Source organism: Stegostoma tigrinum, chromosome 36 (genome assembly GCF_030684315.1).
Source record: "Stegostoma tigrinum isolate sSteTig4 chromosome 36, sSteTig4.hap1, whole genome shotgun sequence".
NCBI classification, from domain to species: Eukaryota; Metazoa; Chordata; class Chondrichthyes; order Orectolobiformes; family Stegostomatidae; genus Stegostoma; species Stegostoma tigrinum.
The window spans coordinates 21652185-21671375 of NC_081389.1; the positions used below are offsets into that span (position 1 = coordinate 21652185).

Here is a 19191-nt window from a genome sequence, read left to right on the forward strand (position 1 = left end):
TCGGAGGAGGAGGAGGACAAAGAGCAAACACACAAAATGGACAGGCCATTCAGCCCCTCAAACCTGCTCTCCCATTCAACGCACGATGGCTGATCCGATATCTGCACATTCCCACGACCTCGACACCCTCGCTGGAAAGGCGCAGCAGGTCTAGCAGCATCTGTGGAGAAAAATTAGAGTTAACGTTTCTGATCCTGTGACCAGTCCTCAAAAGGGTCCTCAGTTCTGAGGAAGGATCACTGGACCCGAAACGTTAACTCTTAATTTCTCTGCACAGATGCTGCCAGACCTGCTGAGCTTTTCAGCAATTTCTGCCTTTTGTTTCTGATTTACAGCATCGGCAGTTCATTCGGTTTTTAATCTTTGACCCTCCTTATTAATTAAGCATCTATCCACCTCACTCTTCAAAATATTCAAAGACTCTGCTTCCAACATCTCTTGAGGAACAGAGTTCCTAGACTCATGACCCTCTATGAGAAAAATAGCTCTCCTCATCTCTGTCTGAAATGAGCAATGCCTTATTCTTAAAACCATGACCCTTACTCTTGGCCATCCCATAAACAGAAACAGCTTCTCTACATCCAGCCTGTCAGGATTTCTGTGTTTCTATTGTGCCTGTTCTGAATCCTCAATAGCCCTTCACTCGGGTCCCTCTCAACTATTTCACAGGCTCCTTGCAAAAGCCAGGATCGATTTTGCATCCTCCATGATTTTCCGACGGGAATCACGTCTGCGCAGCTCGCTGGCTTTGCCCTCACTCAAGCCCAGGATCAGACTGGTTCTGGGTACCACACCTTCAGGAAGGTGCCCTGGTTTTGGGATAGAATGGTTGCATCCGTGGTATCAGGACAGGACTGAGGATTAAATAGGTCGCATCAACTTGGCTCACATTCCCTGGAGTTTGGGACATTTCAGGGCACGTACTGAAGTGTTTAAATGTTTAAAAAAAGGACATGACAGGATGGACAGTGACAAGTTTCTCTAGGAAGAGCCGAGATTAGAGCTAGGGCTCAGAACTAAAACTAGAGCCAGTTTGATCACAGACAAAATGAAGATTTCTTCTTTCACACAAAGGGCAGCAGATAGCTGTAATGGTCTTCCGAAAAGTCAGCATTTGTATATGAAACACATGGCAAAACTCAAAGGTGTCTCCGGTCAAAACTTACATGTACAAGAAATAAAGCGGTACAGCACTAGAAAAATAAAAAAAGTTAATATTTTAAAAACTCAGTCGGTTTCACCGATGTCCTTTATGGAAGGAAATCTGCCATCTTAACCTGTTCTGGCCTACAGATGACTCCAGACACACAGCAATGTGCGTGAAACCGAAGTGCCCTCTGAAACAGCCACACCAACCATACTAGCCGCGCAACACTCACATCCCAAGAAACAAAAGCAATCCTTTCCTCAGCGTCAGTTCTGCTTTGACTCCGCCAGCAGCTGGAGCAGTTCACAAGCAACTACATCAGCACCAATCACCCAAGACAAAATCACTCACTTGATGAGCAGAGTCATACAGCACAGCGGCAGGCCCTTCGGCCCAACTAATCCATGTTGGCCAGGCTTCCCAGACTGAACTAGTCCCACTTAGTGGCATTCAGCCCATATGCTTCTAAACTTTTCCAATTCACATACCTGTCCAAAATGTCGTAACTGTACCAGCCTCCTCCACTTTCTCTGGCAGCCTGTTCCATACATGCACCGGCCTCTGTGAGAAAAAGCTGCCCCTCAGGTCCCTTTCCCCAAAGACACCCATACACCACCTTCAGCATACACTCCCTCCACCAACGCTCAGTCGCAGCAGCGTGTACTATCTACAAGATGCACTGCAGAAATTCACCAAAGATCCTCAGACAGCTCCTTCTAAAACCATGACAACGTCTATCCAGGAGGACAAGGGCAGCAGACACCTGGGAACAGCGCTCCCTGAAAGTTCCCCTCACCATCCTGACTTGGAAATCTATCGCTGTTCCTTCAATGTCACTGGATCAAAATCCTGGAATTCCCTCCCTAAGGGCATTGTGGGTTCATGTAAACCCCAGGCCTGCAGTGGTTCAAAGAGGCACTTTTTCCAGGGGCAAAGAGAAATGGAAGTACATGGTGGCCCAAATTCAGTGAGTAAAGAATTTCAAAAAGACACCTCCCCACATGGTCACATGTAAAACACTGAACCTGCAACATACCTCTCAATCCGGTGACTGCTTCCAGTCCCAGTTAAAGGCTTTTCACTCACTGTTAGCCCAGCTGACCCAGCCATGGTGTCTATGAGGAATCAGGACATGGCATTGTTTAAAAAAAAAGTTGTTTTTCTTCATCTAGATAACACTGAGCCTGTGGCAGAACCCTGCTCTTAACAGTCCAATATGGCTGGATCATTGTTAATTTTACTTCTGAGATGGATAAAGTTTTGTCAAGTTATTACAGAATACCGGCCAAAGTCAAATATATGGAATTAGGCCACAGATCAGCCAGTGAATGGTGGAACAGGCTCAGGGGGGCTGAATGGCCTCCTCCTGTTTCTTTGTAACTTGGTGACTTGATCCTCGAGCCCAATGCACAATAGTCTGTTGTACTAAAGGTTCCTCTGGGAAGAAGCATCATCCTACAGGGTTCCACCACAGTCACAGGCCCCATTCCGTGCCCATATAAGTTACCTGGCAGCACATAATGTAGATGGGTAAGCATCCCAAGTCCAGTGGTCACCCAGCAACATCACCACACCCCTCTCCCCACCCCCACTCCCCCAACACAGTTACCCACTGGACAAACCCTTCCCCTCACACAGCAACAAGTTTCACCAGAATCAGTCGCCTTCAGCCAATGACCAAGCACCTCCTACCGGGCTCTTGCTCCTCACTGCAGACGTCCACATTGATCTCCTCAGATCCATGAGTGCTCCCACCCGTCTTGTTGGCACTCGCCTCGGGATCGCTCCCTTGGCTTTCGGGCAATTCAAGCAGTCCCAGACCAGCTTGTGACAAACCTGAAAAAAAAAGCAAAACAAATCCCCAGGGTCTTCATGGATGAGGGAGGCCATTCAAAACAGTCTATGCTGTCTCACCTAAAAAAGGATGTAAAATTCCCTCACAAGATTCATTTTAATCACTGACTTTGGGATATGGCTGGGCCGGGATTTCAAGCCCATCTCTAATTGCTCGGAGAAGGTGGCACTGAGCCATTTTTGCCTACCAATACCCACGGAGTGCGGACAGGGAGGGAGCTCCAGGATTCTGACCCAGTGACACTGAAGAAACGGCGATATATTTCCAAGTCAGGATGGTGAGGGGCTTGGAGGAGAACTTGCAAGAGGTGGGGTTCCCATCTGTCTGCTGCCCTTGGCCTTCTCAATCAATACTTTCCAAACATTCACTATCATTGTGACCACTCCCCCCAGCAATGCTGGTGAGACCCCAGGCCAGTGAGATCAGGTGGACAGGTGTAATCAGAGGAGGAAGATGTTTTTAATAAGACTTGAGGGGCAACGTTCTTTAAAAAACAGAGAGAGGTTCATGTGCGGAATGAACCTCCAGAAGAAGTGGTGGGTTAATGATTAAACAATATTCAGATAAGTATGTGAATAGGAAAGGTGGGGTGGGATATGGGCCAGGAGCAGGCAGCTGGAACTAGTTTAGGTTGGAGTTATGTTCAGCATGGGACTGGTCGGGCCAAAGGGTCTGTTTCTGTGCTGTATGACTGTAAGTAAGACGCTGACGCTTCACCCCATGGGTCCTTCCCCACACTCCAGTCTGGTCAACAGCCCATTTTACTGTAAGGGGAGAGGAGAGGGCAGACCCCAGTGCTCTGTACCCAAGTTGCATGGCTGCTGAGATAAACGATACTTTATCTGCTGTCTGGCGAAAGCTGCAAACAGAAAGTGCTCCCCTCTCGAGACGCTTAAGACACGCACACGCACATGCACACACACGACACGACACACGACACAGCAGCCACGGCCAACAACAGATCAGAGATCAGTCCAGCTCCTGCAGGAACAGACCGAAGCTTACCTTCAGCAGGGACCGAGTTGGTGGTGGAATCCGCAACACGAGTGTCTTCAGCTTCTCCCTCCTGCGCGCTTGGCCGGACACAGATAGGGCTGCCAGGAAAAGAGGAAATAAATCCATCACATCACCGCTTTCATTTGGAGCTCTTCAAGCACTTTTCCTGGGGACAGGGACAAAAGGACGGTTGGTGGGGGGGGGGGGGGGGGGGGGGGGGGTGACGGGCAATGTTGGATGCAGGGTAAACACAGCCCACTTTGTCAGATAGTCCTCCATCACTTCTGACACAACCAAACCCCTCAGCAAGTTCCCTGCCCCACCAACTGCTCGGGACCACCATCCAGCAATCTCAAGGCTTTTTTTTTAATTATTTGTTCTTTCACAGGGCATCATTGGCCAGGGCACCATTTATTGCCCATCCCTAACTGCCCCCTGAAAGTGGCGGTGAGCTGCCTACTTGGATCACGGCTGTCCCTGGGGAGTAGGGAGTAGTTAGTTCCAGGACTTTTACTCAGGACGCTGAAGGACTGGTGACTGATTTGCAAGTTAGGATGGGCAGAGGTTCGGTGGGGAACCTGCAGGTGACGAAATCCCCATGAGCCTGTGCCACTAGGAGGCAATAGTTGGAGTGGGGTAAACAGGGCTGGCGTGAGCAGGGATTAAGGCCATCTCAGTAACACAAGAACTACTGCACAACCAGGGATAATGGGAAATGCAGATGCTGGAAAATCCAAGATAACAAAGCGTGAAGCTGTATGAACACAGCAGGCCAAGCAGCATCTCAGGAGCTCAAAAGCTGACGTTTCGGGCCTAGAGCCTTCAGAGAGGGGGATGGGGCGAGGGTTCTGGAGTAAATAGGGAGAGAGGGGGAGGCGGACCGAAGATGGATAGAGGAGAAGATGGGTGGAGAGGAGAGTATAGGTGGGGAAGTGGGGAGGGGACAGTTCAGTCCGGGGAGGACGGACAGGTCAAGGAGGCGGGATGAGGTTAGTGGGTGGGAAATGGAGATGCAGCTTGAGGTGGGAGGGGGGGATAGGTGAGAGGAAGAACAGGTTAGGGAGGTGGGCACGAGCTGGGCTGGTTTTGGGATGCAGTGGGGCAAGGGGAGATTTTGAAACTTGTCAAGTCCACCCATTGTCTCAGCCCGTTCCTGCTCCACCGAACTCATCTCCACCTATCTGGACTCCATTTTCTCCCCCTTGGGCCAGGAACTCCCCATCTACATCCGTGACACCACCCATGCCCTCCATCTCCTCCAGGACTTCCAATTCACAGGCCCCCAACACCTCATTTTCACCATGGACGTCCAGTCCCTATACACCTGCATTCCTCATGCAGATGGCCTCAAGGCCCTCCGCTTCTTCCTGTCGCGCAGGCCCGGCCAGTCCCCCTCCACCGACACCCTCATCCGCCGAGCCGAACTCGTCCTCACCCTCAACAACTTCTCTTTCGATTCCTCCCACTTCCTACAGACTAAGGGGGTGGCCATGGGTACCCGCATGGGCCCCAGCTATGCCTGCCTCTTTGTAGGTTACGTGGAACAGTCCCTCTTCTGCACCTACACAGGCCCCAAACCCCACATCTTCCTCCGTTACATCGATGACTGTACCAGCACCGCCTCTTGCTCCCAAGAGGAGCTCGAACAGTTCATCCACTTCACCAACACCTTCCACCCCAGCCTCAAGTTCACGTGGGCCATCTCCAACACCTTCCTGGACCTCAGTCTCCATCTCAGGCAACTAGCTAGAAACTGATGGCCATTTCAAGCCCACTGCCTCCCACAGCTACCTAGAATACACCTCCTTGCACCCACCCTCCTGCAAAAATTCCATCCCCTATTCCCAATTCCTTCGCCTCCACCGCATCTGCTGCCAGGATGAGGCATTGCACTCCCGCACATCCCAGATGGCCGCGTTCTTCGAGGACTGCAACATCCTCTCCCCCGCCCCACGCAGTGGTCAAGAACGCCCTCGACTGTGTCTCCGCATTTCCCACACCACATCCCTCACACCCCGCCCCGAAGAGAATCCCCCTCGTCCTCACATTTCACCCCACCGACCTCCGGATACAACGCATCATCCTCCGACACTTCCGCCATCTACAAACCGACCCCACCACCCAAGACATTTTTCCATCCCCAACCTTGTCTCCCTTCCGGAGAGACCACTCTCTCCGTGACTCCCTTGTCCGCTCCACACTGCCCTCCAACCCCACCACACCCAGCACCTTCCCCTGCAACCGCAGGAAGTGTTACACTTGCCCCCACACCTCCTCCCTCACCCCCATCCCAAGATGACTTTCCATATTAAGCAGATGTTCACCTGCACATCCGCCAATGTAGTATACTGTATCCACGGTGTGGCTTCCTCTACATCGGGGAAACCAAGCGGAGGCTTGGGGACCGCTTTGCAGAACACTTCCGCTCGGTTCACAATAAACAACTGCACCTCCCAGTCGCGAACCATTTTAACTCCCCCTCCCATTCCTTAGATGGAATGTCCATCGTGGGCCTCCTGCAGTGCCACACTGATGCCACCCGAAGGTTGCAGGAACAGCAACTCATATTCCACTTGGGAACCCTGCAGCCCAATGGTATCAATGTGGACTTCACCAGCTTCAAAATCTCCCCTCCCACCACTGCATCCCAAAACCAGCCCAGCTCATCCCCACCTCCCTAACTTGTTCTTCCTTTCACCTATCCCTTCCTCCCACCTCGAGCCGCACCTCCATTTCCTACCTACTACCTCTAGCCGCCTCCTTGACCTGTCCGTCCTCCCCGGTCTGACCTATCCCCTCCCCACCTATACTCTCCTCTCCACCTATCATCTTCTCTATCCATCTTCAGTCCGCCTCCCCCTCTCTCCCTATTTATTCCAGAACCCTCACCCCATCCCCCTCTCTGATGAAGGGTCTCGGCCCGAAACATCAGCTTTTGTGCTCCTGAGATGCTGCTTGGCCTGCTGTGTTCATCCAGCTCCACACTTTGTTATCTTCTCCTGCACAACCAGGTCCTGGCAAGTCTTCACTGAGGTACAAATCATTTCTTACATTTACGTAGAACCTGTTGCAACCTCAGGATGTCCGAAACAAAAACAGGAAGTGCTGGAGAAACTCAGCAGGTCTGGCAGCATCTGTGGAGAGAGAGGGAGATAAAGTTAATGGTTCAAATTTGGTTCTTCAGAACTGGACTTGAAAAGCTTTCTCCGTCTCTGCCTCTGCACAGATACTGCCCTACTTGTTGAGTTTCCCCCAGTTTCTGTTTCAACTTTCCAGCATCCACAGTTCTTTGTTTTGTCTCAGGATGTCCCGAGCTGCTCTTTAGCTAATAAAGTCCGGTCCAAGTCTAGGCACTGTTGTAATGTCAGAAAAGCGGCAGCTAAACTGTGCACAGCAAGGTCCCACTGACAGGAACACTGTCATGATCGCATCTCCATGATGTTGTTTCAGATATAAACTCTGACCAGGACACCAGGGGAGAATCACCCTGCTGTTCGCCTTTCAAACACTGTCCTGGGATCTTACTATAGATAAGATGTTAGTCTAACATCATGGCGAGAGACTGCACCTCAGACACTGCTGCACTTCCTCAATGCGACAATTGCTGAACAATTGAGGGCAAGAGTCGACACAGACGTGAGTCTTTGCTCCCCACTACGGCCCAGCTGGTACCTTCAGGCAACTTGCTGACAGTTCAGTGACTGCAAACAGACACAGGGCAGTGGCTCCCCTCTCTCCCTCAGTAAGATACACTTCACCAAGCAGTGCCCCCCCCCCACCCCACCGCACACACACGCAAGCGCTCGCACGAAATGTTAAAGCCACTCACTGGCTTTGCCCCTTTGGCCGCGACAGAGGCCCCATCGAAGGAATGGACGGTTCACCAGGCTTCTGACATACCACTGTTTCCATAGCGCCCAGAACTGAAAGGAAAAAGAAACAGAAATGTAGTGAATGTGGGCTAAGGGGCAGAGTTGAAAGGTTATTCAACAGTGGCGAGAGGCTCTGGTGCAATGTTTCAGCTCTGAAGGGTAGAACATTGTCATTGAGTCATACAACACAGAAACAGGCCCTTCAGCCCAACCAGTCGATACCGAACATAACCCTAAACTAGTCCCACCCGCCTGTTCTTGGCCCATATCCCTCCAAACATTTCTTATTGTGTACTTATCCAAAGTCCTTTACATGTTCTAACTATACCTGCATCCATCACTTCCTCTACACACAAACCACTACGTGTAAAAAAAAAAGCTGCCCCTCATGTCCTTTTCAAATCTTTCTTTTCTGACCTTAAAATATGACTTCTAATTGTGGACCTCAGTGCCCCTCCCAGCTCTGAGGGAACAGACCTTTGTTATTCACCCTAGCCACGCCCCTCGTGGTTGTATAAACTTCTCCAAGGTCACCCTTCAGCCTCCAACGCCCGAAGAACATAGAACAGTACAGCACTGCACAGGCCCTATGTTCTTCAGCCCACAATGTTCCTACTAAGATCATTCTACCCTGCATACCCTACATTTTACTATCCTCCACGTGCCTATCCAAGAGTCGCTTAGAAGTTTCTAAAGTATCTGACTCCTCTACCACTGCCGGCAGCACTTTCCACGTGCCCATCACCAAAAAGCTCTGATTGCCCCATATTATCTCAGCCCCTGGGGAGGCAGCTTCACCTCTGCTTCAGTATTTGGCAGAATGACAGTGTGGTTGGGTGTGCTGACATAGCTTTCATGCTTAGCAACTGGGACTGGGTTTGATTTGCCAACACAGCACACACCCCCTTCCACCATCTGCACCAAATGGTTACATGATAGAATTAGAGTCAAAGAGATACACAGCATGGAAACAGACCCTATGGTCCAACTTGTCCATGCTGACCAGGAATTTTATATTAACCTAGTTCCATTTGCAAACATTTGGCCAGTATCCTACTGAGCCTCTCTTATTCACATACCCATCCAGACAACTTCTAAATGGTGCAATTGTACCAGCCTCCACCACTTCCTCTGGCAGCTCATTCCATGCACACACCACCCTCTGCATGAAAAAGTTGCCCCTTAGATCTCTTTTCCCCTCTCACCTTAAACCGATGCCCCTCCAGTTTGAGACTCCCAACCCTGGGGAAAAGACTTTGATATTCACCCTATCCATGCCCCTCATGATTTTATAGAGGTTTATAAAGTCAATGAGGGGCATGGATAGGGTGACTAGTCAAGGATTTGCCAGGTTAAAAAGGTATTTGGAAGAAAAGAGCAGGCACAGGCCACAGCAAGTCTGGTCCCACCAGAGCCCTGATATACTGCAACCCATCCTCTTTTATTTCCCTTTATTCATTCATTGGATGTAGGTGTCACTGCACTGTTGGCAGTAGCTAGATGCCCAAGAGCAGAATGGCTCGCAAGGGCAGTTAAAAGTCACCCACACTGCTGTGGGTCTGAAGGCCAGACCCGGTAAGCGTGGCAGATTTCCCTCCCTGAAGGACATTAGTGAAGCAAATGGGTTTTTACAACAACAGAGATACTTTCACAGTCACTGACACTGAGGCTAGTTTTCAATCCCAGTATACAGTTATTTTCTAATCCGCCCATTCACAGCTGTTATTACCCATCTCTGGAGCACACAGGACTTGAACCCCAGCCTCCCAGATCAGACACAGGGACACTATCACTGCCACAAGAGACCTCAGTGCAGCGGATACTGATTGAGGATTAAATTCCACCAGCTGCTGCAGTAGGCCCCCGGACCGTCAGCCCTGGATGACGCGCCCAGTGGGGAAAGCGGTTACTGATTTTGAAGAGCTGACATGACAGCCATGGGGAGATCGTTCTGCCTCTCAAGCCCATTCTTTGTAGACCTCTGTCCTAACTGTCCATCTTGCTCCTATAACCTTTAACACAAATAAAAAGCTAACCATCTCAGCTTTGACATTTTCAATTGACCTCACCCATCCCCACCTCCAGTCTCAGCAGCTTGTTGAGGGCTGGGGAGGGGGGTGGTTGCAGGCTACAGGTTTCACACCCTGTCACCCCCACCGACCTCAGCCATCACCGCTGAAGGGCCTGCTCTGTGTGTCTACTGCTTTCTCATCCCAGATCTGACCCCACCTCTCTCTTTCCACACGAGAAAGATCCCCTCTCCATCTCAGCAAATCCTTTATTTTTCTTAAAAAAGCCTAATTAGATTATCTTTTAACCTCCTTTGGTTCAAGCATTACAAGCCCACACAACCAGTCCTAATTACTTAACCCCATAAGCACCAGTCCAAAGCCCATTCACCCCTTCAGGGTAAGGTCCCTATGACTGAGCACACAGCCCAGGTTAAAGGCTAACGTTCCAATCAACTTTCTAAATTACCTGTGCATCTCTTCAAGTGGTTTTAGTGATTTTTCTCCTCTCCCACTTCCCCAATAAACACAGCCTCCTGACTGTTGTTCCTCTACACTGCGAACAGCACACTATCTGACGGGCGGGGAGCAAATGGACACAGACCGTTAGAAAATAGATGACAGGTTAGACAGAGGATCTTGATCGGCGCAGGCTTGGAGGGCCGAAGGGCCTGTTCCTGTGCTGTAGGTTTCTTTGTTCTTTGTTCTTTGTTCTCCAGTCCAATCTGCCTATTCCCTCAATCTACACCACTACCACACCCTTCCCCACCCCGCTCCATGGCAAAACAAAGACAATGCTGCCACACCTGCACTACAAGAACACCAAGTGTTTTTCTTTCCTAAACCCGCATTGATATAGCACCTTTCTCAACAAATGACACACTTTCTGAATTTGCTCACAGCTAGCTCCCACAACTTATAAAGGTGACAGTGACTGGGTAGTCCGTATGAGTGATGTTGGTTGAGGGGTAAATACTGACCAGGGAGAACAGCCCTGCTCTTCAAAGGAATAGTGTTGTTTTACATCTAACTTTTGGGGCAGCAGTGGCCTCATTTCAACACCTCGTCTAAGGCGGCTTCACCCGCAGTAGTGCTGCACTCAGTTGGTACCGCTTAGCGCCAGCTTTTCTGGTTGTGCATCTGAATTGGGATTTGAACCCTTAACTTGCTGACTGACGGCTGGGAGGGATACTTACTCAGCAACCTGACAAGTTACCAATCAGGTCCCAGCAAGGCTACTGGAGGAACTGGGACTTCAGTCCCACCATCCCTTACCTTTGTGGTGCATCTCCTTCCGGGCAACAGGCGCCTTGTCACCTCCTGCTGAAGTCTTGGCTGCCTGTGGGCCAGCAATCAGCTCCTGCAACATCCAACACACAGGGCCACCTTACAGCCTGAGCCATCATACAAACCACATCACATCCAATACAGTCATACAGCTGGAAACAGACCCTTTGGTCCAACATGTCCATACCAAGCATAATCCCAAACTAAACCAGCCCCACCTGCCTGCACTTGGCCCATATCCCTCCAAAACATTTCCTATTCATGTACTTGTCCAAATGTCTTTTTAATGTTATAACTGTATTCTATCCAGCGCTTCATTCCATACAGAAACCACTCTCTGAAAAGAGTTGCACTTCTTAAATCTTTCCCTTCTCACCTTAAAAACATGCCCCCCTGATGCTTTCACTTTCCAAAAAAATATAGTCAGGGAAAAGATATCAAAACTTCTATTTAAAACAAGACTCCTTAGAAATTGGGTGATTTGTGATAATCGCTGCTCTTGGCTGCCTAAAACATTGCAGGAAGGGAACGTGGCTGTTTCACTGCTACGATTTGTGGCTGTTTGGTTGCGGGAGTCTCCACAGGCTTGGAATTTCCATTCTGGCGTTAGCTGGAGAACGCCTGCTAAGAGCAAGCTGCCCAGCACACGTCTCCTTTTGTGAAGCCCTTGTGTGATGAATTCAAGATGAGACCCAAGTGTTGTTCTGGAAGAGTTACTGTAAAAACTTCTCACGCTTGCATTTCCTGAGCAAGCTGCGTCTGCCAATACACTAGACAACTATGCACGGTTAGTGACTTGACCACATTCATAAGACAACAAGACCAACAGACTTCAGAATATTCTACACTTCTAAACTCAAAGTAAAGCCTCCTGCACTCAGCAAACACTTCCAGGACAGCTACAGCACTGGGTTAGATAGCAAGTAATGCTCCCTCTGCACTGTCCCCCATCAAGCACCCTCAGAACAGGGACAGCACGGGGTTGGATACAGAGTAAAGAAATTTGATGTTTAACCATTTTGCCCCTGAGAATACACACCCTGGGCCAGAACCTGTTTTTCAGTGATCCTGCAGCTTTGTTGAACAGTCTGGGTGTACTCACCAGCACGGGGCTCCGTGTGCGGGTCTGCAGGTTCGACAGGCACCTGGCTTGCAGATTCCGGTAGCTCTGGTCAGGGTCATCCTCCGACAGCACACTCTCAGCCTGCGAGTCCTCTACAATCAGGCACGGGGTATCTTGCTGCGACAGCTCGGATTCCAACTGTGTACCGTTAGGGTCCATGTGCTGAACTAGACTGAGAAACAACAGACTGTCACAGGCAGAAATAGACATGAAACAGGAGCCCATCTGGCCCAGTGTACCTGCTCGAACATTCAATACGATCGTGGCTTGTCTTGGGATTCAACTCCACCGTTCTGCCCAATCCCGATTTCCCTCAATTCTGAAAGACCGAAGGCTAATCGATTCCAGCCCTAAGAATATCCTAACAATTTGCAGGAGGTAGTCAGTCCATCCAGTCTGCTCGGTCTTGCAATGCATTCGTGGCTAATCTGATAATCCTCAGCTCCACTTTCCTGCCTCTTCCCCATAACCTTCCATTCCCTTCTTGAGTAAAAGTCTGTCTCTCTCGGCTTTTAAATGCAGAGGAGGTTCACTAGACTGACTGCAGAGTTGAGGGGGTTGGCTTATGAGGACTGGGACTATGCTCATTGGAATTTAGAAGAATGGGGGGGGGGTGGAATCTTATAGAAACATATATAGCTACGAAGGAAATAGCTAAAGGGCAGTTTCCACAGGCGGGTGGAACTAGAGCTGGGGGGGGGGCATAGCCTCAAAACAGGGGGGAGCAGAATTAGGACTGAGTTGAGGAGGAACTTCTTCACCCAAGGGGTTGTGAATCTGTGGAATTCTCTGCCCAGTGAAGCAGTTGAGGCTATTTCATGGAATGTTTCTAAGGCAAAGATTGTGACTGATGAACAGTAAAGGAATGAAGGGTTATGGTCAGCAGGCAGGCAAGTGGAACTCAGTCCACAGGAAGATCAGCCGTGAATCTTATTGAATGGCAGAGTAGGCTCGACAGGCCAGATGGCCTACTCCTGCTAGAACACGATATGTTCTTATATGGGCCTTTATGCATAAGATGTTGACACGGGCAGTTACAAGGGAAGATAAGGGCCAAGGAATTTATAAACAAGAGAAGGTGACTCACCTGTATGAAAAAATGTCAGCAAGAAGCAGACGCTGCTTAAAGTAATATGAATATTATGTAATACACACTAACTACCTCCAAACACCAAGGACAGACACATGCATGTGCAAACTTATTGAAATGCAAGTCTCGAAAATCAGCTGGTTATGTTTAATCACATTCTGAATCCAATAGCATTATCCTATTATCACCGACTTCGAAATTATATAGCACCTTTCACAACTCATGGACATCCCTTGTATCTCAGTTACTTTCGAAATGTGGCAGCCAGTTTGCGCACAGCATGCTCCCCCATAAAACAGCATTCACAAAGCACCAGGATGAATACACGAATAGGAAGGAAATAGAATATGGATCCTGTAAGTGAAGAGAGTTTTAGTCTGGAAGGGCAAAATGTGTCGGCACAAACTTGGAGGCTGAAGGGTGTGTTCCTGTGCTGTATTGCTCCTTGTACAACGGGATAATGACCAGGATTTTTTTGTGGGGGGGGTGGGTTGTTGGTTGGACGGATAAATATCGGGCAGGACACTGTTGGTGGGGGTAACAGCCCTCCTGTTTGTGGCCACGAATCTTTCACCCTAGAGAGGAGACAGTCATCAGATTAACGAGTCCTCTGAAAGTCAGCATCTTCAGCAGTGCAGCACTCCCTCAGGACTGTAGTGGGAATAATAATCTATATTTTTTCTATGATTTTAATGTTTTCAAGTCGGGGGCAGGAGCAGGATCGAGTTAACACCTCATCTGCAGATTAGAGTAGATGGCATGATCCCTACAATAAACACAGGTGTGTGTTTGACCTTTATCCACAATTACTGGGCATTCTGATTAAATGTCAGTAAAAGCCAAAACCATGACCCTGTACCTGTCCTTATTCGAGCTCAGACTGTTTCTCAGTCTACTAGGAGCGGATATAAGCCATTCAGACATTGAAGCCTACTCCACCATTCAACAGGATATCACAGCTAATTATAAGTTGTCATCCCTGACCAGGAATTGAACTTTGGCCACATGCTGTAAGAGCCACATCTGAACCACACCATCACCGCCAGGGGAGGTGACGTGCAGTAATTGCATGCAATTAGTGTGCGATTTTCAAAAGCCGATCAACTCCTAATCGCCTGAAGTTAAAGATGTGTAAGAGGTCCCATAGCCAGTTAGAAGAGGGGTTGCAGCCCCTTTATCTGCACTGCAACAGCATGGAGGGTCTGGCAGGATTAACCAGACTGCATCAGAGCAAGGACATTGATTAAACTGGCCGTTTCAGTCAGTTAGATTGTGTGGAGTTTGCATATTCTCCCCGTGTCTGTGCGAGTTTCCTCCCACAGTCCAAAAATGTGCCAGTTAGGTGGATTGGCCGAACTAAATTGCCCACTGTGTTCAGAGATGTACAGGCTCAGTGAGTTAGCCACAGGAAATGTGGGCATTACAGGAATAGGAGTGGATATGGACGGGATGGCCTTTAGAGGGTCAATGCAGACGAGATGGGCCAAATGGCCTCTTTCCACACTGTAGGAATTCTATGGAAATTTGAGCCAAAAATGTAAGATAATCCTGTAACTTTATGAATCTGTGGTGCAACCACACTCAGGAAGCTGTGTAAAATTCTGATCCCCACAGTACAGACAGTTCATAGCAGGTACTAAAAAAGGTTGGAGTATGAGAAATGCCTCAAGGGGCTGGAGAGATTGTATTTAAAGGAGCAATGTTGTAAACTGGGCATTTTCTCACTGGAAAGCAGGGAGCTGCAAAGCGACATTCTTGCTTTTTTTAGGATTCCAGACAACGCAGACCGTGACGTTTTATTTCCTCTCCTCCAGGTCAGCAGATCACAAGGACACAGACTCTGCCTGAAGGAGGGGTAAACTGGAAAATAAAACATTATTTCAGTCTGAGAGTGATAAATCTATAGGCCAGGTTCCCCTTCGGGGACAGGTAAGGAAACAAGGGTGATTGAGCAGTCATTAAAGTGTGCTTTAGGAATTTTTTTTTTAAAAACAGAAAATAATGTATTGAGGTCCAGTGCATGGGTCATTTGAACCAGAGCAAATAAATTCACAGAGCACAGAAACAGATCTTTCCATTTAACCAGTCCACGCTGACCATAATCTCAAGCTAAACTCGTCCCACATGCTGCTCCTGGCCCATACTCTACCGAACTGCTCCTATTCACGTACTTATCCAAATGTCCTTTTAAACATTGTAACTGTACCCACATCCACCACTTCCTCTGGGAAGCTCATTCCATACACGAACCACTCCAGGTGTAAAAACTATTGCCGCTCATGTCCTTTCTCAATTTTTCTCCTCTTGCCTCAAAAACCCCTCGACTTGAAATCCCCCCCACCATTCACCTTATCTATACCCCTCATGGCAGTATAAAGTTTTATAAGTTCACCCCTCAACCAACACTGCAGCGAGGAAGGTCCCAACCTATCACTATGACTCAAACCTTCCAAACCCAGCAACATCCTGGGTAAATCTTTTCTGAACCCTCTCTAGTTTAATAATATCCTTCCTATAATACATAGGAATAGAATGTGTTCAGTAGGGGTTTTCCTCGCTAGCATCAGAGTCTGGTACAGTCTCATTGGTAGAGCTTGAAGCTGAGTAACGCTGTTATTGATCAATCCCAATGTATCATGCAATTATCAAGAATGGTACATAACAAGCACAATCTGGTCTTTTTTTTTAAAAAAAGACACCCAATAATTTCAGGCCTGCTTTACAAATGTTGAATCAATCTACACATCACCCCTCTGCATCAACAACTGACCTGTTCTTTGTCTCTTCAAAATCTCTTTGTTGTTTCTTTTCAATGGTTCAACCAAATTGTTGATTGTTAGTGGCATTTCCAAGTTGGCAATGCGCCAGGAAGACAGTCGAGGTGCAATATCATGAGTAAGTAAAATGATAGAGAGTGTCACAGCGCAGAAACAGACGCTTCGGTCAGCTCCCTTTTACATCTTTCTCCTCTCACCTTAAACCTATGCCCTCTAGTTTTGGACTCTCCTCCCTTAGGGAAATGACACGGGCTATTCACCTTATCTGTGCCTCTTGTGATTTTATAAATCTCCAAGGTCACCCCTCAACCTCCTACACTCCAGGGAAAAACATCCCTCCTTATGCAGCCTCTCCTTATAACTCAGACCCTCCAGTCCCTCTAACATCCTTGTAAAACTTTTCGGTACCCTTTCTAATTTATTACTATCCTTTCTATAGCAGGGCGACCAGAACTGTATACAGTACTCCAAAAGTGGCCTCACTATTGTTTTGTACAACCGCAATACCATGATCCAACTCCTGCACTTAACGCTCTGACCAATGAAGGCACATAAATGTGGGAGGGCAGCACAGTGAGGCTTTGCTGTTCCAAGATTTGGAGACATTTTATCGCGTCGGAAACTGGTATTCATTCGTGGCCTAAGGCCCATTCAAAGACAAATCAGCCTCTGTTGAACAAACCATCGACTTCCCTCCACGGTCAGTAAGTGTCTCTAGTGAAGATGCTTGGAACAATCCCAACCCAATTGATGGGAAATGAGTGACATTACCTGCCAGGAATGATTTTCCAATTCCTCCTCTGTGTATTAACTGAGCTGATAATGCTCGTTTCTGAATAGACAAAATATTGTAAACATCTAGCTGGAGACAGGAGAGGAGGACAGCCCTTTAAAAAAAAAAGGCTGGAGGTTTTGAGTTATAAGGAGAAGCTGAATAGACAGGGGCTTCCCCCCAGCTCTCTGCCCCCCAAGAATGTAGGAGGCTAACAGGTTTATAAAATCATGACAAGCATAGATCAGATGAGTGGCAAAGGTCTTTTCCCCAGGCCAGGGGAGTTCAAAACTAGAGGTCAAAGGTTTATGGCAAGAGAGGAAAGATTTAAAAGTGCCCTGAGGGGCAACATTTTCGCACAGAGGGTGGTGTGCATATGCAATGAGCTGCCAGAGGAAGTGGTGGTACAGGGTGGCATAATTATAAGACTCAGAAGACATCTGGACAAGTATAGGGATAGGAAAGGCTTAGAAGGAAATGGGTCAAGCACAGGCAAATGGGGCTAGTTCAGTTTAGGAAATCTGGTCGGCATGGTTGGGCCGAAGGGCCTGTTTCCATGCTCTATAATTATTTGATTCCAGTGTTTACTTCATATCAAGTAGCACCGCTCCCCCCCTCCCCCATCTTAACTGACTCAAGAGGTTATCACTTAATTCATCACGCAGGACAAAATGTTTTAAATTTCCATTTATATAGCACCAATCACAATTACGTAACTCCCAAAGTGCTCTGCAGTGAAATATTCATGAAATGCAGCACCCCTCATGTAAAGAGAGAGATATGGCATTGCAGACAGTCTAAAGAAGGTTCATTCAGATGACACCAGGTATGAAGGGACTGTCTTATAGAGGAGAAGAGGAGTAGATTGGGTCTATCCTCATTGGAAGACAGGAGAATGGAAAGGGCCGGGGGGGGGGGGGGGGGGGGGGGTTCCAACCTTACTAAGTTATACAAGCCTCTTAGGGGACTCAACAGGATACAGAGAATCTAGGGCCAGAGGGCATCATCTCAGAATAAGGGGTCAGACATGCGGTGACAGATGAGGAGGAATTCTTCACACAACATAGAGAATTAAGAATAGATCATAGAATCCCTGTAGTGTGGAAACAGGCCCTTCGGCCCAATGAGTCCACACCAACCCTCAGACATCCCACCCAGACCCGTCCCTCTATAACCCATCCCTGAACACTATGGACAATTTAGCACCTAGCCTGCACATCTTTGGACTGTGGGAGGAAACTGGAGGAAACCCACACAGACATGGGGAGAATGTGCAAACTCCACACAGTCGCCCGAGGCTGGAATCAAACCCAGATCCCTGACAATATGAGGCAGTAGGGCTAATCACTGAGCCACCGTGCCACCCCAAAAATTTGTTCTAACTATTCTGATTCCATTTACCAGCACTTGGCCCCTAGCTGTGTATGCCTTGGTATTGTAAGCGTACATCTAAATACTTCCAAAATATTACGCAGGTTCTGCTTCTCGTACTATTGCAATATAGATCGCCAATTTGGGCACAGCAAGATCCCCGACAGCAATGTGATAATGACCGGATCATCTGTCCCTGTGATATCAGTTGAAGGGTCAATGTTGGATTAGAGTGAGGGATACAGTACAGACAGCTGCTGCTCTTTTTTAAGTGCGACCTGTGAGGTGCATTACTTTAACCCTAGGCAGTGCAGCACTCCCTCAGCTGCAGCTCACACCCAAACATATGCATGAGAAATTGTCTGGCATTATTATGAAGACCAGAGTTCTCCCTGCGCCAATGATCATCCCTTGGCCAAAAAAAAACAAATATACAAACAGGTTATTATTATATTGCTGTTTGAATACTGTCTTTACTTCACAGTAAGTAACTGCAATTTAAATGTGTTTAATTGTCTGGGAGGGACTTTGGGACACCCCATGCTCACAAAGGGTGCTGCAAAAGAGATATTTTTTCTCTCATTTTACTGGCCAAGACTCTCCCTTGCAAACACCATGCAACTCAAGAACATCATGTGCTGTTCCAGCAGAGTTTCAAACTGTTGATCCAAAGGATAACCTCTGGGAGGCAATTCTTTCACAAAACACAAGGAATGCAACTCAGGGTCATGTGATTAAAAAACTATGACCATCTCAGATTATACTCTGGATCCAGACATCAATGAAACTCCAAGTAGAGATTACAAATCTTCCTGGATCCCAAACTTCCACCACTGGGAAAGATACAAAGTCAAAGGCCAAAAATACAAAATCATTAAAATGTAAACCAGTA

The 19191-nt window shown here is 48.1% G+C and overlaps 1 protein-coding gene across 1 annotated transcript in view; it reads right to left on the minus strand.

Moving 5' to 3' along the window:
* Nucleotides 1–17509, minus strand: part of tp53bp1 (tumor protein p53 binding protein, 1) — a 128269-nt gene extending 110760 nt beyond the window's left edge. The window contains 7 exon segments of the mRNA XM_059640190.1: nucleotides 2184–2262; nucleotides 2840–2983; nucleotides 4008–4096; nucleotides 7828–7921; nucleotides 11155–11239; nucleotides 12269–12456; nucleotides 16150–17509. Coding sequence (XP_059496173.1) covers nucleotides 2184–2262; nucleotides 2840–2983; nucleotides 4008–4096; nucleotides 7828–7921; nucleotides 11155–11239; nucleotides 12269–12456; nucleotides 16150–16225 — 755 coding nt within the window. The 5' untranslated portion in view covers nucleotides 16226–17509.
* Between the last annotated feature and the right edge of the window lie 1682 nt (nucleotides 17510–19191).